Source organism: Ciconia boyciana, chromosome 3 (assembly GCF_034638445.1).
Source record: "Ciconia boyciana chromosome 3, ASM3463844v1, whole genome shotgun sequence".
Lineage (NCBI taxonomy): Eukaryota > Metazoa > Chordata > Aves > Ciconiiformes > Ciconiidae > Ciconia > Ciconia boyciana.
Genome location: NC_132936.1, coordinates 126860797 through 126875137, shown reverse-complemented (window position 1 = coordinate 126875137; position 14341 = coordinate 126860797). Strand labels below are relative to the sequence as shown.

The 14341-nt window shown below is 42.4% G+C and overlaps 1 protein-coding gene across 4 annotated transcripts in view; it reads left to right on the top strand.

Moving 5' to 3' along the window:
• SPTBN1 (spectrin beta, non-erythrocytic 1) overlaps positions 1 to 14341 on the top strand; it is a 135850-nt gene that overhangs the window by 95183 nt on the left and 26326 nt on the right. For all 4 annotated transcript variants that reach the window (XM_072857568.1, XM_072857566.1, XM_072857567.1 and 1 more), the window contains 7 exons: positions 254 to 556; positions 1359 to 1512; positions 2199 to 3069; positions 3219 to 3356; positions 3999 to 4755; positions 5020 to 5222; positions 11151 to 11241. In XM_072857568.1, coding sequence (XP_072713669.1) covers positions 254 to 556; positions 1359 to 1512; positions 2199 to 3069; positions 3219 to 3356; positions 3999 to 4755; positions 5020 to 5222; positions 11151 to 11241 — 2517 coding nt within the window. The remainder of the gene's footprint in view (positions 1 to 253; positions 557 to 1358; positions 1513 to 2198; positions 3070 to 3218; positions 3357 to 3998; positions 4756 to 5019; positions 5223 to 11150; positions 11242 to 14341) is intronic.

Genomic DNA, 14341 nt, shown 5'->3' with positions numbered 1-14341 from the left:
AATTCACACCCCCAGCTTAATCCTGATGGCCACCATGATTCTTCCCCCAAAGGTAGTAAATGATATCTCTGATTTTGTCAGTGGTTCTCTGGTTATCAGAGGTATCTCTGATTTTACTAAAGACGACTTTCAGAGCATTTTGAGATCCCAAATTTGCTAACAAGTGTATTCTGCACAATCAGAAATCATGTTATGAGCAGTACGGCTTTTCTCCTCAGCAGCCATTACTGAAGAAGCATCTCTGTCTTTACAGGATAATTTTGGCTTTGACCTTCCAGCAGTAGAGGCCGCAACAAAAAAGCATGAGGCCATTGAAACAGACATTGCAGCATATGAGGAACGAGTCCAGGCCGTGGTTGCAGTTGCGAAGGAGCTTGAGACTGAAAATTACCATGATATCAAACGCATTACTGCGAGAAAGGACAACGTTATACGCCTATGGGAGTATCTCCTGGAGCTGCTCAGGGCACGGAGACAGCGGCTGGAGATGAATCTTGGTCTGCAAAAGATTTTCCAGGAAATGCTGTACATTATGGACTGGATGGATGAGATGAAGGTAGGTGCTAGCCATTTGAGAACATAGTCCACATATTCTGGAGACGTGTAGATGTCCTTTTTTGTAAATTTTTAAGATTCATTTCGCCCCTCTGGTTTAATAGACAATTGCAGAAGATAGACATTCAAGAGCAGTGAACAAATTCCTTATACCTTATGACAATTTTAAAAAAATAAATATTAAAAACAAGTAAGGAAAAAGAACAAGTTTGCTCCTATAAAAAGCTACTTTTCAGCTTCATGTGTCCCTCATAAGGGCCAGAGGCGTTGGTCAAAATGCTTGGGTAAGGATGATAATTTCGGTGAAAGGGAATTAAATAATCTCTCTTCATCACAATTTACATTGGGAACAAGTCACCTCTTCACCTCTGTGCTTTAAAAAGCATGAATTTCTTCCTGTCTGTTCTCCTGCCATCTGGGAAGGGAGAGGACCATGACTTTTGTTCTTGTCCATCAGCCAGCAGAGGAAAGATGTGTGTAGCTCAGTGGCAGCTCACAGCACCTGGACTGAGTGCTGAGTTCTTTGGTCCTGCTGAGCTAACTTAGCATCTCATCACCCTAGACTTAAAACTGAATTAAAGAGCAGTCAAGTTCTTCATGGTTGCCAGTGACTTTAAAAATATTGCTTCAAATTCATATCAGCCACATCTCTATACATTTGAAATAGCTCTCTTTATGGGCCTGGTGTTTCTCTGGACTTACTTCAGTGTAACAACAGAGAACAGTGTAATGCCGGGAGTCATTAAGAAACAAGCAGCTTATGGCCTTCAGCCTATTTTACTTGTCTTCTACATTTTGATCAGGTGCTTCTGCTGTCTCAAGACTATGGCAAACATTTGTTAGGAGTTGAAGACCTGTTGCAGAAACATGCTCTTGTGGAAGCTGACATTGCTATTCAGGCTGAGAGGGTGAGAGGGGTCAATGCATCTGCTCAGAAGTTTGCCACCGATGGAGAAGGTAACTAGCAGCCAACACGTCCTTCTTTGTCTTAATTACATATGAGGTTATCTATAAGCCTCATTAGTTCTGCAAGACATGTTAGGTTAAATTCAGCACCAGAATAAGAGAATCCAGCTTAATTTGTTCCTTCTTTACTCACTGTATAATGATTAATTTGTCCAGGTACCTGCTCAAGAATTCATTGTGGCATTGTGTTTTGCATAGGATGTCACGCTCCTAACCAGCAGCTGCTGTAACTTTGTAGTAGTCACCATTAATTCCCCGTTCCGTGTTTCTAAATTATTGGACCCAGTCTGATATTGTCCCAATTTATGCTAAATAAAAGCAATTCCACTAAACGAGTGTCATCAACTAGAGTAAATGGTGTTCATTTTGTGCAGTTGTGTGTATGAAGCTGGTATAAATCTGGAGTAGTGAATTTTGTTTCACTGAAAAGAGTCATGAATATCTTTCCTTTTTTTTTTTTTTTTTTGTCTTTATGCAAAGAACAGTATTTTCTGATCTGTGTTAGTGTACAGTGGAGCTTGAATAGTTCACGCTCACTTTCAGGAGGCTAACTATGAATTCTTTTACATAAAGTTCGTAGATGAAACAAACAGGAATTAAGAACTCTGTGTATGCCCCAGCTGTAGAGATGAAAATGAATCAGTCCAAGTTGTAATGTACCTTCTCTATTTGAACAGGTTACAAACCATGTGACCCGCAGGTTATCAGGGACCGCGTCGCTCACATGGAGTTCTGTTACCAAGAACTGTGCCAGCTTGCAGCTGAGCGCCGGGCCCGCTTGGAGGAGTCCCGGCGCCTCTGGAAATTCTTCTGGGAAATGGCTGAAGAAGAGGGTTGGATCAGGGAGAAGGAACAGATCCTGTCATCTGATGACTACGGGAAGGACCTAACCAGTGTTGTCCGTCTCTTGAGTAAACATAAGGCGTTTGAAGACGAAATGAGTGGTCGTAGTGGCCACTTTCAGCAGGCGATAAAAGAAGGTGAAGACATGATTGCGGAGGAGCATTTTGGGTCTGAGAAAATCAGAGAAAGAATTAAGGATATCCGGGAGCAGTGGGCTAACTTGGAACAGTTATCTGCCATTAGGAAGAAGCGTCTGGAGGAAGCCTCTCTCCTTCACCAGTTCCAGGCTGACGCTGATGATATTGATGCATGGATGTTGGACATCCTCAAAATTGTCTCCAGCAATGATGTTGGCCACGATGAATATTCCACTCAGTCCTTGGTCAAGAAACACAAAGATGTGGCTGAAGAGATTGCAAGCTACCGGCCAACCATTGACTCGCTTCACGAACAAGCAAAGGCTCTACCGCAGGAACACGCCGGATCTCCAGATGTGCAAGGCAGATTGTCTGGAATAGAGGAAAGATACAAAGAGGTTGCTGAGCTGACTCGGCTGCGTAAACAGGCCTTGCAGGATACCCTTGCTCTGTATAAGATGTTCAGCGAGGCAGATGCTTGTGAGCTTTGGATTGACGAAAAGGAGAAGTGGCTGAATAATATGCAGATTCCAGAGAAGCTGGAGGATCTGGAAGTGATCCAGCACAGGTGAGAATGCCTTTACCAGGAGGTTTGGGGAATACTGGGTGGAAGGTTTTTTTGCACCAGCTACCTTTCTCAGCTTGCCTCTGGCTCAGATTCTCTAATGCCTGTGTCATCGTTTTTTGTTTGGTTGGTTTTTTTTTCCCCTGCTCCAGATTTGAAAGCTTAGAACCAGAAATGAACAATCAGGCATCCCGTGTTGCAGTAGTGAACCAAATTGCTAGACAGCTAATGCACAGCGGCCATCCAAGTGAGAAGGAGATCAAGGCACAGCAAGATAAACTCAACACAAGGTAAGTGAAGGCCTCATGCCCATGAACATGACACTGGCTGAAACAAGTACAATGGGGTCATTTGTGTTTCTTATATGTGTTTTTTAAGATATTCTGATACTGTTACCTGAAGTATCTTCAAGCTGGCCTTTAAAGCTTTAGAAGGAAAAAGAGCTGTGTCTTTCAGTGTTTGATTAACAGATGGAGTTTTGCTGTTGACTTCAACCAGGTCCTGAGTGTATCAGTACCTTGATTTTGAGAGCTGGAAGTTTACTGCAATGGCTATTATGATAAAAAAGAAACCAATATAATTTTGTGTAAACTCACTCATTTTTTGGCTTCAAAATAAACTGAGAGAGTACATTTAGTGTGAAAATTGGATGTAACTAGCAATTTTTCACTTCAGGAAAAATTATACTTTTAAGGACTCAGTATTTCTGGTACTTGTCATATTCTAATATACTCCATAGCTTGGTTAGTGGTTGTTTTGCTAAAACTATTGATGATATGGGAAGGACTGAAAAAAACCCATGAGTAGTTAGGTTATTTCATGGCTTACCAAGCTAATGCAACCAACTGCTCACTCAGCAATGTTGCTGTATCCTTTTCCCTTATTATACACAAATCTCACTTTCTCTGCTTTTCTCTCCTCACAAATTTCAGATGGAGCCAGTTCAGAGAACTGGTAGATAGGAAGAAGGATGCTCTGCTCTCTGCTCTGAGTATCCAGAACTACCATCTTGAATGTAATGAAACCAAATCCTGGATTAGGGAAAAGACCAAAGTGATCGAATCCACACAAGATCTGGGTAATGATCTAGCTGGAGTGATGGCCCTGCAGAGGAAGCTGACGGGCATGGAACGTGACCTGGTGGCCATTGAAGCCAAGCTAAGTGACCTGCAAAAAGAGGCAGAAAAGTTGGAATCCGAGCATCCTGACCAGGCACAGGCTATCCTTTCACGGCTCGCAGAAATCAACGATGTCTGGGAAGAAATGAAGACCACCCTCAAGAACCGGGAAGAGTCCCTTGGAGAAGCAAGCAAACTGCAGCAGTTCCTGAGAGATCTGGATGACTTCCAGTCTTGGCTATCCAGAACGCAGACTGCAATTGCATCCGAAGATATGCCAAACACACTGACAGAGGCTGAGAAGCTGCTCACTCAACATGAGAATATTAAGAATGAAATCAACAATTATGAGGAAGATTATCAGAAGATGAGGGACATGGGTGAGATGGTGACACAAGGCCAAACTGATGCTCAGTATATGTTCTTACGGCAGCGCCTACAAGCTTTGGACACTGGATGGAATGAGCTTCACAAAATGTGGGAGAACAGGCAAAATCTCCTTTCCCAGTCTCATGCCTACCAGCTATTTCTCAGAGATACCAAGCAAGCAGAAGCATTTCTTAATAACCAGGCAAGTGGTCAAGATATACCTTACTTCGTTTCTACAGGCTGGCACCTTATACTGCAAGCAATTAATAAAACAAGATCATTTGGCAGGAGAGCGGAGAGCTAACAACAGATAAATTGCCCCTTTTAAACTATAAACTGCTTTTTGTATTTTACTTCTAACTGTTCTTGGGAGATGTTTCCTTTCATATGTGGTGAATCTGTTGTTGGAGCAGACAGCATAGCCTGAGCGTAATACTTATCTCTCTGATTTATGCTTTAATCACAGGAGTATGTTTTGGCGCACACGGAAATGCCCACTACCTTGGAAGGAGCAGAAGCTGCTATTAAAAAACAGGAGGATTTCATGACCACGATGGATGCCAATGAAGAAAAGATCAATGCAGTTGTAGAGACTGGCAGGAGGCTAGTTAGTGATGGGAACATTAACTCTGATAAAATCCAGGAGAAAGTGGACTCTATTGATGACAGGTAAGGTCAGAATGGTGGCAGAATGTAGCTGTTCGTACTTTAATTCTGTTCTCTGAGAGATGACCTTTTACCAGAATCCAAAGGCAAAGTAACATGTTAGAAAATGTCTGTTGCAGACTGTTTTCTTTGTCCTGTGGAAAAATAGGAACGGTAATGTTTCAAAAATGTGCTGGGCTAATCTTAATTAAATATTACCTCTCCCATTTTCTAGAGACTTACTAGGTAATGAGCTCACTACCCAGAATTTGGCTATATGAGTGTTGCTATATAATTCTCGGAGTATTAACAGACTTTATATTATGGTGGGAGCTGTAGCAGTTAGCTATACCTGGTTCCACAAGGCTTAGTTTCCTCTGCTGCCTCCTAGCTGATTTAATTATAATTATGTATTCCTGTCCTTCCTCTGAGGAAGGAATGTGGCTCTTCAAGAGTGTAATTGGCATTGTATCTCCCCCACCCGCTTGGCTTTGATCGCCTTTTCCAACTTGTCTGGCTCTTCCGAAATCAGATTAGGAAGCATTGGTACAAATGTGTCTTTCATCCTAGAACAAGTCTTTTGCTTTGTCTCTTTAGCTGTGGCCTGGATGCTATAGAACATTAAGAGTTTCTTTTTCTTTGCAAACCAAATGTTCGGTTTTGATGGCTATGATTCATGGTTCTTTCTGCTTTGTGTTTGAATAATAGTGCAGCCTTTCAAGGCGCTTCTCAATCATAAGTATCAGAACACAGCAGTAAGCTCAGACAGAACTTTTATGCCAAATGTTACTGACGACCCTTCTATCAGACTTGGCATCCTCCCACAGCCGGTAAGCTCAGAGTTATCCAGGTGCCTTTATCTCCAAGGAGAAACTGCACTGAAGTAGTTCAGAAAATGTACCTTTCCTGTTTTGGCAATCATGTCCCACTGTGTATGCACCCACTTTAGCTGTGGCTCATGGCTTCAAGAAAGGCAGATATTCCTGTTCCCAGAGCTTGCTGAGGGCCTCTGAGCCCTCTGACAACCTAGCGCCAAGGATACCTCACGTTTTCATTCTCTCTCTAACCAGCCTGACTCTCTTTAGATCCCAGAGAGAATCTGCAAAGACCAGGAAGAGGAGATTATATGAAAACAATCAAGGTGAAAGCTAGGAAATTAATTTTCCTTATTCACCCTCTCTGACTTTCAATGTCCTCTGCTATAAGTTTTCCCGGAAGGAGGACTTGATCCTTGCCTTCTGGTCAGGTGTCTTCTTTCTGTAACTTTTGGAATATTAAAAGATAGCATCCAAGGATGTAGTAGGAAATGGTCAGCTGCTTCTTGCAGCCCTTTCTGGGGTGGCTGGAGTGGGAGACGGCTTCAGCCTCTGTTCTGTGTGCTCTGCAGAGAGGTTCCTGCTGCCCTGGCTGTGGTGCTCTGGTGACTGTTTCCCCCCAGTGCAGGTACTCCTCTGTGTCCCCAGTGTTCTGTGGCACCCCAGCTGGCCACCCCGGCCATCCTGGCTGTGGGACGTGTGCTCGAGTTCCTACTCTGAATGGCAGGCAAGTCCTAGAGACTGTATTTTTTTAAGCCCACTTTCCTCCAACGTGTTTCCTTAATTCTAAAGCTATTTATGCAGAGTGCTGCAAAAACCACCCGGTGCACTGCTATTCAGGAAATCCGTGTGATTGCTCTCTGAGTCTGTAAGGCTGATAAGCCCCAAGAACAAAGCCTTAGGGGTGGGTGTGCTGGGAGTGGTAGCAAAGGAAGCCTCTTTGGTTTTACAAAAAACTGCTCTCCCAACCAAGCTCCACCTGGGTGTATAACAAAGGACCAAAACAAACAAGTACAAATATGTGCAGTGGCTCCGTACTTCCCATATGGAGCTCTTTGTAGTTTTCAGTATTGTTAATAGTGTTTTTTACAGTCATGCTTTCAAGCTATTCCAGAGGAGACCCCACTGTCCCTTGATGCAGCAGACAGACCCTGCCATAAAATGGTTACCATCTAAATAGACATGGTAGGCATCAGGCTAAGGAAGGAGAGGAGAGTGCAGAAGCAGAGTGGAGCTGTGCAATAGGGGATAAACACTTCAGCACAATCTTTTAGTGCAGTTCACAGGGAAGAATAAATGGGAATAAGGACACAGAGAAAGAGTGAGGGAAGGATAAGATGGGTTTGAATAAAGCTATGACTAGCTAGCTTTTCCAGCTAGGAAAGAAGCTGGTTTCCCCAGTGCGGCTGTCCCTGCTTTGGTGACTTCTGCTGCTGTTTCTGCCAGCCAGAGGGGAAGCATTTTCTCAGTAGAATGGTGTGAAGCACTTCATGATTTTACAGCAGAAACCAAAGACGATTTATCCTTTAGAAAGGGAGACTACATCCAAATACTGGAGCAAGTAGATTCAGAGTGGTATAGAGGAAGACTGTTTTCTCTTGGAAGAGTGTAAGGGCACTGCCCTAGTCTGCGTGCCTACACATGGCCTCTCTGATTCTGCAAATGAGATTCAGTTTAAAGACAGTGGCAGATCTGACTCGGATTGTGATCTGGGTCCATTTTTCATCAACTTTTGTATTTGTGCAACTTTCTGCTCAACAGAGAACAGAAGTAATTTTTGTTCTTGCCCATGCAAAAAGGAGAGTACCTCTTGTTTGCTGGAACAACTAAAGAAGCTAAAACTGCCTTGCATGTATCTCAGTATTCTTAGCAGGCAGTTGCATTCACGCTACATGTAAGATTTATTATTCCTGCACAGGCTTTGAAACCCACAGGCTTACAGTTAAACCACAAGTGATTTTGTCAGTTTTCAGCGTTGTTAGCATTCTCAGGGGCCTCTGGGGAGACAGCATGGGAACATTGTGGCAAATTTTGGTGATCTGCTCTTGGATTGATTTGAGTCAGACAGCTCCTTGTGCTGAACAGATGTCATTTTCCCATTTTAGATTCTTCATAATGTTGCCACAAAAGGAAGATGCCCCCATGTTTTGACTAACTGTGGTACATTCCCTATTCCCTCTTTTACCATGTAGGTCTGGCTTAGCTTGGACATTAGGATCTGAGGTTGCCTCTTCAGTGTATGCAGAGGGAAGCCCCCTTTTAATGCAGCCCTAGACACTGCTATGGTGTAAGTCATATATGTGATTATTTATGTGAACAGGCAGATGAGTTAAACGTCATTCTAAGTAATTAGAGTCTGCAGAGCAAACTCTTTTGTGCAAGGGTGGGATCTTCTTCCACAAACTATTTTAGCAAATTAGTAAGAAGCAGTTATTGGCAACCTTAAGTGTGACAGGGTCTGAGTTTCTGACCATTCTCTGCCATGCGTGCCTCAGAAGAGCAGGATTTTAATAGTTATGACTGCAGTCAGCAGTTGAACAGTAAGCTTTGTGCTTCTCTCCATCCTCCAGCGATGGCCGAGTGCTTGGAGCCTTCAGCAGAGCTGCAGTCCAGCCTGCCCGCCACCCCGATGTGCCCGACTGGCTCAGCTGGAGCCTCTGCACACCCGGCCAGGGAAGCAGGGTGACCAGGCAGCCTCCTTAACACCTCAGTGTTCTAGTATCTGGATAAAAATTTGTATTACGAAGGGTTCTGTCCTCCAGTCTGTCTGTCTGTTTATTCTACCTAAAGCTCTTCTGACGTACTGGTAGTAGAGGGTAGGAGAAGCTTTCTAGCGGTAGGGGTAGTTGTGCACAAAAATTTCTAAAATCTCTGTCACTGTAGCTTTTAAAGAACTTAGGGAAACATGAACAAGGAATTAATAATGTTTAGATATGGCCAGTCTGGGGCAGGAGAACAGACTAAATGACTTCTTAAGGCCTTTTATTCCCATAAAAAATAATGTCAATTCTATGATGAAAATACAGGAATTCCTGCCTGTTCCAGCAGTGTCCATCCTCAAAATACTACTACCGCATCTTCAAATATCCAGTTTAAACCTTGTTACAGTTCAGCCCTCTTCTTCAGAGAATACTCATCTTTCAGTCTCACTCCAGGTCATCTTAGACAACCAAACAACCTTTTACATTTAAATAGCTCTAAGCGCCAAAGATGATATTTGTTATGCTGAGGACAAAAAAAAAAAAAGGCAAAGCTATTTCTTCATCTGTTTGATATCCCTGCATGGTTTCCCTTCAAAGTTCTTGAAGTTAGTATTTCCAACGTTCTCTGGGAGATACTTTTGTTAGTTTTTTAAACTCAAGTTTTCTCAACATAAGAACTTCTCTACTCGCTCTTAACTCTATTCAAATAAGCGTCATGAAAGTTCTCCTTTTAATTTCACAACTTGTGTCCTCTCCAGAATACATGAGTCAATAACGTAATCTAGCCTTAAATCTATGAAGTCATCATGATAAAATCACCCAAGCAATTCCTTGCTTCATTTTAGCAACCTGACTAATGCATTGTATTTGCCCAGGCATATAAAAACCAGCCAAGAAAGAGCGGAATCGAACCCAATGATGTTAAGCTATGTTAGAGAGATTTTTCCTAAGGCACGATTTATGTGTCCTTTTCTTTGTGCTCTCTCGGGTAACGCCTGTCAGAACTTCAAGATTACCTGGGCTTGGACTCCAGCCTCTTGCTTTGATGGTTACGTATGTCTTCCTTGCCATCTGATCTGTAAATCAGTTTTCTTGACCTACAGCTATATAGATGCTGCTTGCCTGGTTATTCAGAGGAAGCTGTTGAGACAAAAGAGAAGCAATTTGTAGTCCTGTAAAGGGTTTTCTCCTATTCCTCTGCCTACAGACCTTTTGCTTTTATGTAAAATGTATCCCTAAGTATTCCTTGTGTTTCTGAAGTCAGTAAATTCGTGCCAGAGAGCTTGCTCTGGTAACTTGTTGTAGATGAGGAAAAGTGGTATCTTAATCCAGTTGTTGTCATCAACATGTAATTTATAGTCTTCTAGAATATCATGAGTCTCTGGAGATTTCCACTAACATGGATTTATTTAGCTATTGCCAGTATGTGCTGAGATCATCTTATGAATTGCCACCCTTTAAAATAATTTCCAACTCCCTATCCCTATTTATCTTCGGTTATTACAAAGGGCGGCAGTATTCACTTTAAGATGCTGTACGGTGAAATATGAACAAATCTAACACAATGAGCAGTAAATAAAAATTACCTTCTTTACTCTGCTGCCTCCATCTAAATCGCCTCATAAATAGCGAAAGCACTGAAGGACAGGGATAACTACTCCAAATTAAGCATTAGTTAAAAACATCTTCGGCGATACCTTGGGAATCAGCTCTTCAGGCACCATGTCCGTTTGAAGAACCCACCAAGACCTTTGGGACTGCCAGCATGACTCATCCTTCAATGGGCAAACAGTTATGAATTAAAAATAGGGCTCCTAGACTAACCTTTTCTTTTCTTCTGTCTGCTTTTAAATGCTCTGAAAAATATGTTCCAATGTGCATAAAGCTTCTATTTGCAGAAATACGCAGGTGCGTTGCATGCGTTTTTTGTTAAACACAGCATTTGGAAGGTTATATAAACCACTCCAGCTTTGTTCAGGAGAAGGAGGTGCTGAGCTATAGCGAAGGTATATTATAAAGAGCATTACAGCAAGTACACACTTTGCAAGAGCCCCATAACATGCAATCTTATTGTTGCAATTTTGCAGATAGTTTTCTTATGTTTTTTGGCAAACAGTCTGAACTTTCCTGTGGTCTTGAAATTAGTGGGCCAAATTCTGTACATAACACTTGTGAAACCCTGCTGACTTAAAAATTTTCCCTGTGTATTTAACTGGTCACAAAAACAAGTAGATGCTGAACTTAAGTAAGCACATTAAATAACACATGCATGTCTGAGCTTCAAAAATGTCCTTCATTTGAAAGGCAGTAAAAGACACACACCACATACTTACTCAATAGGCATGTCCCAGAGAGGCTACAGAAATGAACAAGTGACAGTTTTGCATGAAATGCCTATTTCAAGGTTTTTTTCTCTGCTGTTTTTTTTTGACTAGACATAGGAAGAACCGTGAAGCAGCCAGTGAACTTCTGATGAGACTGAAAGATAACAGGGATCTTCAAAAGTTTCTTCAGGATTGTCAAGAGGTAAATTACGTCCTTTCACTTTTATCGCTCAAAGCTGCATCCTGCAGAAGAGCATTCTTACCCTGTGTTTTATGAGGACTGGAATACTCAGCATTTTGCGGTCAAGTCATCCAGTAGTATTTAGTGTGGAGTAAACAACTCAAAAAAAACCCCCGCCCAAAACCCTGCAAAAATTAATGTTTGGTTTTTTTCTCATGAACTGCATTTCCTTTTGTCATCTAAGCTAAAGACAGGGAAAATTGCCAAAAGCAGTGAAGATTTTCTGCTGTGATATAAATTAGTCATGTGGAATCTGGTGGGATTAGCACTGAACTCATTAAGAATTTTGTCTACAGCTGTATATATGTATGTGGCCTGGTGCAGGAGATTTCAAGTGATTTCTACAAAACATCAGTCAGAAGAATAGGAGGTTAGGAATAAGAGGGGAGCAGGATTAAAGTGGATCATTTTTAATGTGTTATTTATCTGAGAGTTTGCATGTGTTTAAAATTATTAAGTACTATAACATTTAAAACAAGAAATCCTTTCCAGATTTTCTAGTGACTTACATGGACTGTTTACACTGAAGGCAACATTTTAAAGTTAGGAATAATCTTGTTCCTAGCATGAGGAATTAATCAAGTAATTTTCAGGTTATTTCATGCAGTACTGACAGATATTAAAGAGCCTTGCCTGTGATGTGCATTAAAAACTAGCTATCCTTATCTGAAGCCTGCAAAGAGAGCTGACTATGACAAAGCTGTGCTTTTAAATTCAAGAGTCAGTACATTAGCTGCACATCTTACCCAGCTACAAGAGACTGGAAGTCACTGCAGTGTGTCTGAATGGAATTGCCCACAGCTGAGATTTCATACAAGAAACAAACAAAATGATGATCATAAAGTGGGCAAATGATGTTTACTGCTTGGTTGCCTAGATGCAGTCTATTTTCCTGCATTGCGTAAGCTAACCATGAACTTGGCTTAAATTGCTCCTTCCTTGGTAGTACAAACATGACAGATGAGCAAAAATTCTGCTGTTATTAGCAGCAGCTTCTTCCTTCCTCTGTAACATCTCTGGTACAAAAATCCCCTTGGCTCTTGGAGCTCTTCTAGCCTCTGTGTCAATGTGGTTGTGTTCCCTAGGATCTGTTTTTGCCCCTGTATCGTTGAAAGAAAAAGGAAAACATAAAAGCTCCAGTGTCTGGCCGCCTGAATGCCTTTCCTCTCAGTTGTTTCTTCTCCGGCCACTAAAGCATGGATGTCTCGACTGTACGGTTCAAAGACAGAACTTACAATACCCAAATGTTACAAATTTCTCCAATCCTTTTTGAGAGACATTAGGCTTGACGATAATTGAATGCTTGTTTTCTAAGATAGCCATAATGAGACTTAGAATTTGCATTAGCGTGATTACAAAGTGCCTACTGATACCTAGGCTGGGCTCGAGGGATTGTGTGATGGAGCACCACTGTCCTGCGGGGTGGAAGGGAGCCAAGGGAATACCTCGCCCTTTGCTTTTTCGTTAGCGCTGACCATGAAGCTGAGAATTGTTAGAAAACAGATTTGAACCCGTCTCCGTTTCACCTGGCAATGATCCTTTGGCCTTCCTGCCCCGCTGCCTTAGGGATGGTTTCCCATCCGTCTGTAGCTTGAGGAAAGGAAGAGTGTTCTCTGCAGTGTGCTCCTTCCCCAGGGCAGCCACTTCCCTCATCGGTCACTCCGTGCTGAAGCATTATTGTAAGTGTGGCCTCCTGCCCCTCGCTCCTTCCTGCCTCTGACTCACAGGCGAGGCAGTGAGCAGGGTCAGTGGTGCTCAAGGAGGTGGCAGGGTAGTGCTCATAACAACAGCTCAGCAATGACAAACCTTTCCTCCAGGTCACAGATGAGGGAGAACACAGCAGATTTTCTTGTTGTTAGTAGTCGGATACACTGTCACCGGTTAATCCTGGGGTGTTGCTTTTTTTGTCTGTTTCTCACATTCGTAAATCTGAATGTGTTAAATAAATTTGCTGAGTGAATGAAATAGAGTGACAGCAGAAAATCCTGAGAAGAGGAGATGTGATACATTTTGCCATTTAGTTTTCTTTGACTTCCTGCTCTTTCACAGCTCACCTTCGAAGAGATTAAAGCTGATCTTCCCTTAAGTGCTTAGAAGTCCCAGCACTGTCTGGGCTAATTTCTCTAGGGACGCCAGAGTGAAAGCGTTTGGCGAGACTCCACACGTCAGAAGTTTTCTGCCTGTTCATGGAGTGTGCCAGCAGGTTTTGTCATGCAGCACAGACGTCTGTGAACCTTACGCCGCAAGATAGGCTGTGTCAACTTGCGTATTTGCAATGTCTGGGAAGTGCAGCAGCAGTCGGTGCTCTTTCACCTTCCCTTGTTGCTCTGCCAGATTTACAAGGGTTTTGTCTCTGTGTTTCCCTTAGTTCATGCCTGGTTTTCATTGCAGAGTGTTACAGTCTTCTGGGAGCTGAGAGCAGAAACAAAATTTTGTGGTATAGGTGCAAAGGATGGGAGGAAGCCTAATAGCTAGCTCTGCTGGCATTAACAACCGACATGAGGTTTTCTGGAGAAATAAATACTCCAGGCGTCAATCTGAGGCACTGTTTTGGGGAATTATTGTATTATTTTTTTAAATCTACTTTTGTACTGAAGATACTGACTTCCAGTGACTATAGCGGTTGCAAACACCAGATTTTAATAGTCACCCCTTAAATGCTTTATTTGCAGTTCTGTGTTATCAGAAGGAACATAACAACATTGTGAGAGTCAGAAATGGGGATTTTATCCTGACAGCCACTGGCTGTGTACCATGTATCATCTGTGTCTTGGTTCCCCCCATCAGTTAATATGAACGGTACTACCTTTCCTTGGGAAGCACTTTTAAATCCTCAGAAGACTGAATGCTGTGGCTGAGTAAAAGCAAACAATGAAAGACAAGCAGTGCAATTTGCAGAGTATAGCAGCTGTCTCCTACCCAGAAAGGCGGGAGTAAAACCACTAATTTTGGGTTATACAGTAATCCTTAATGTAGCCTTTGATTGTTAAGTAGCACAGTAGCCTGTTATAATAACTGTAAGCTTCGCTGCCTACAGAGGTCTTCATTAACATGAGCATTT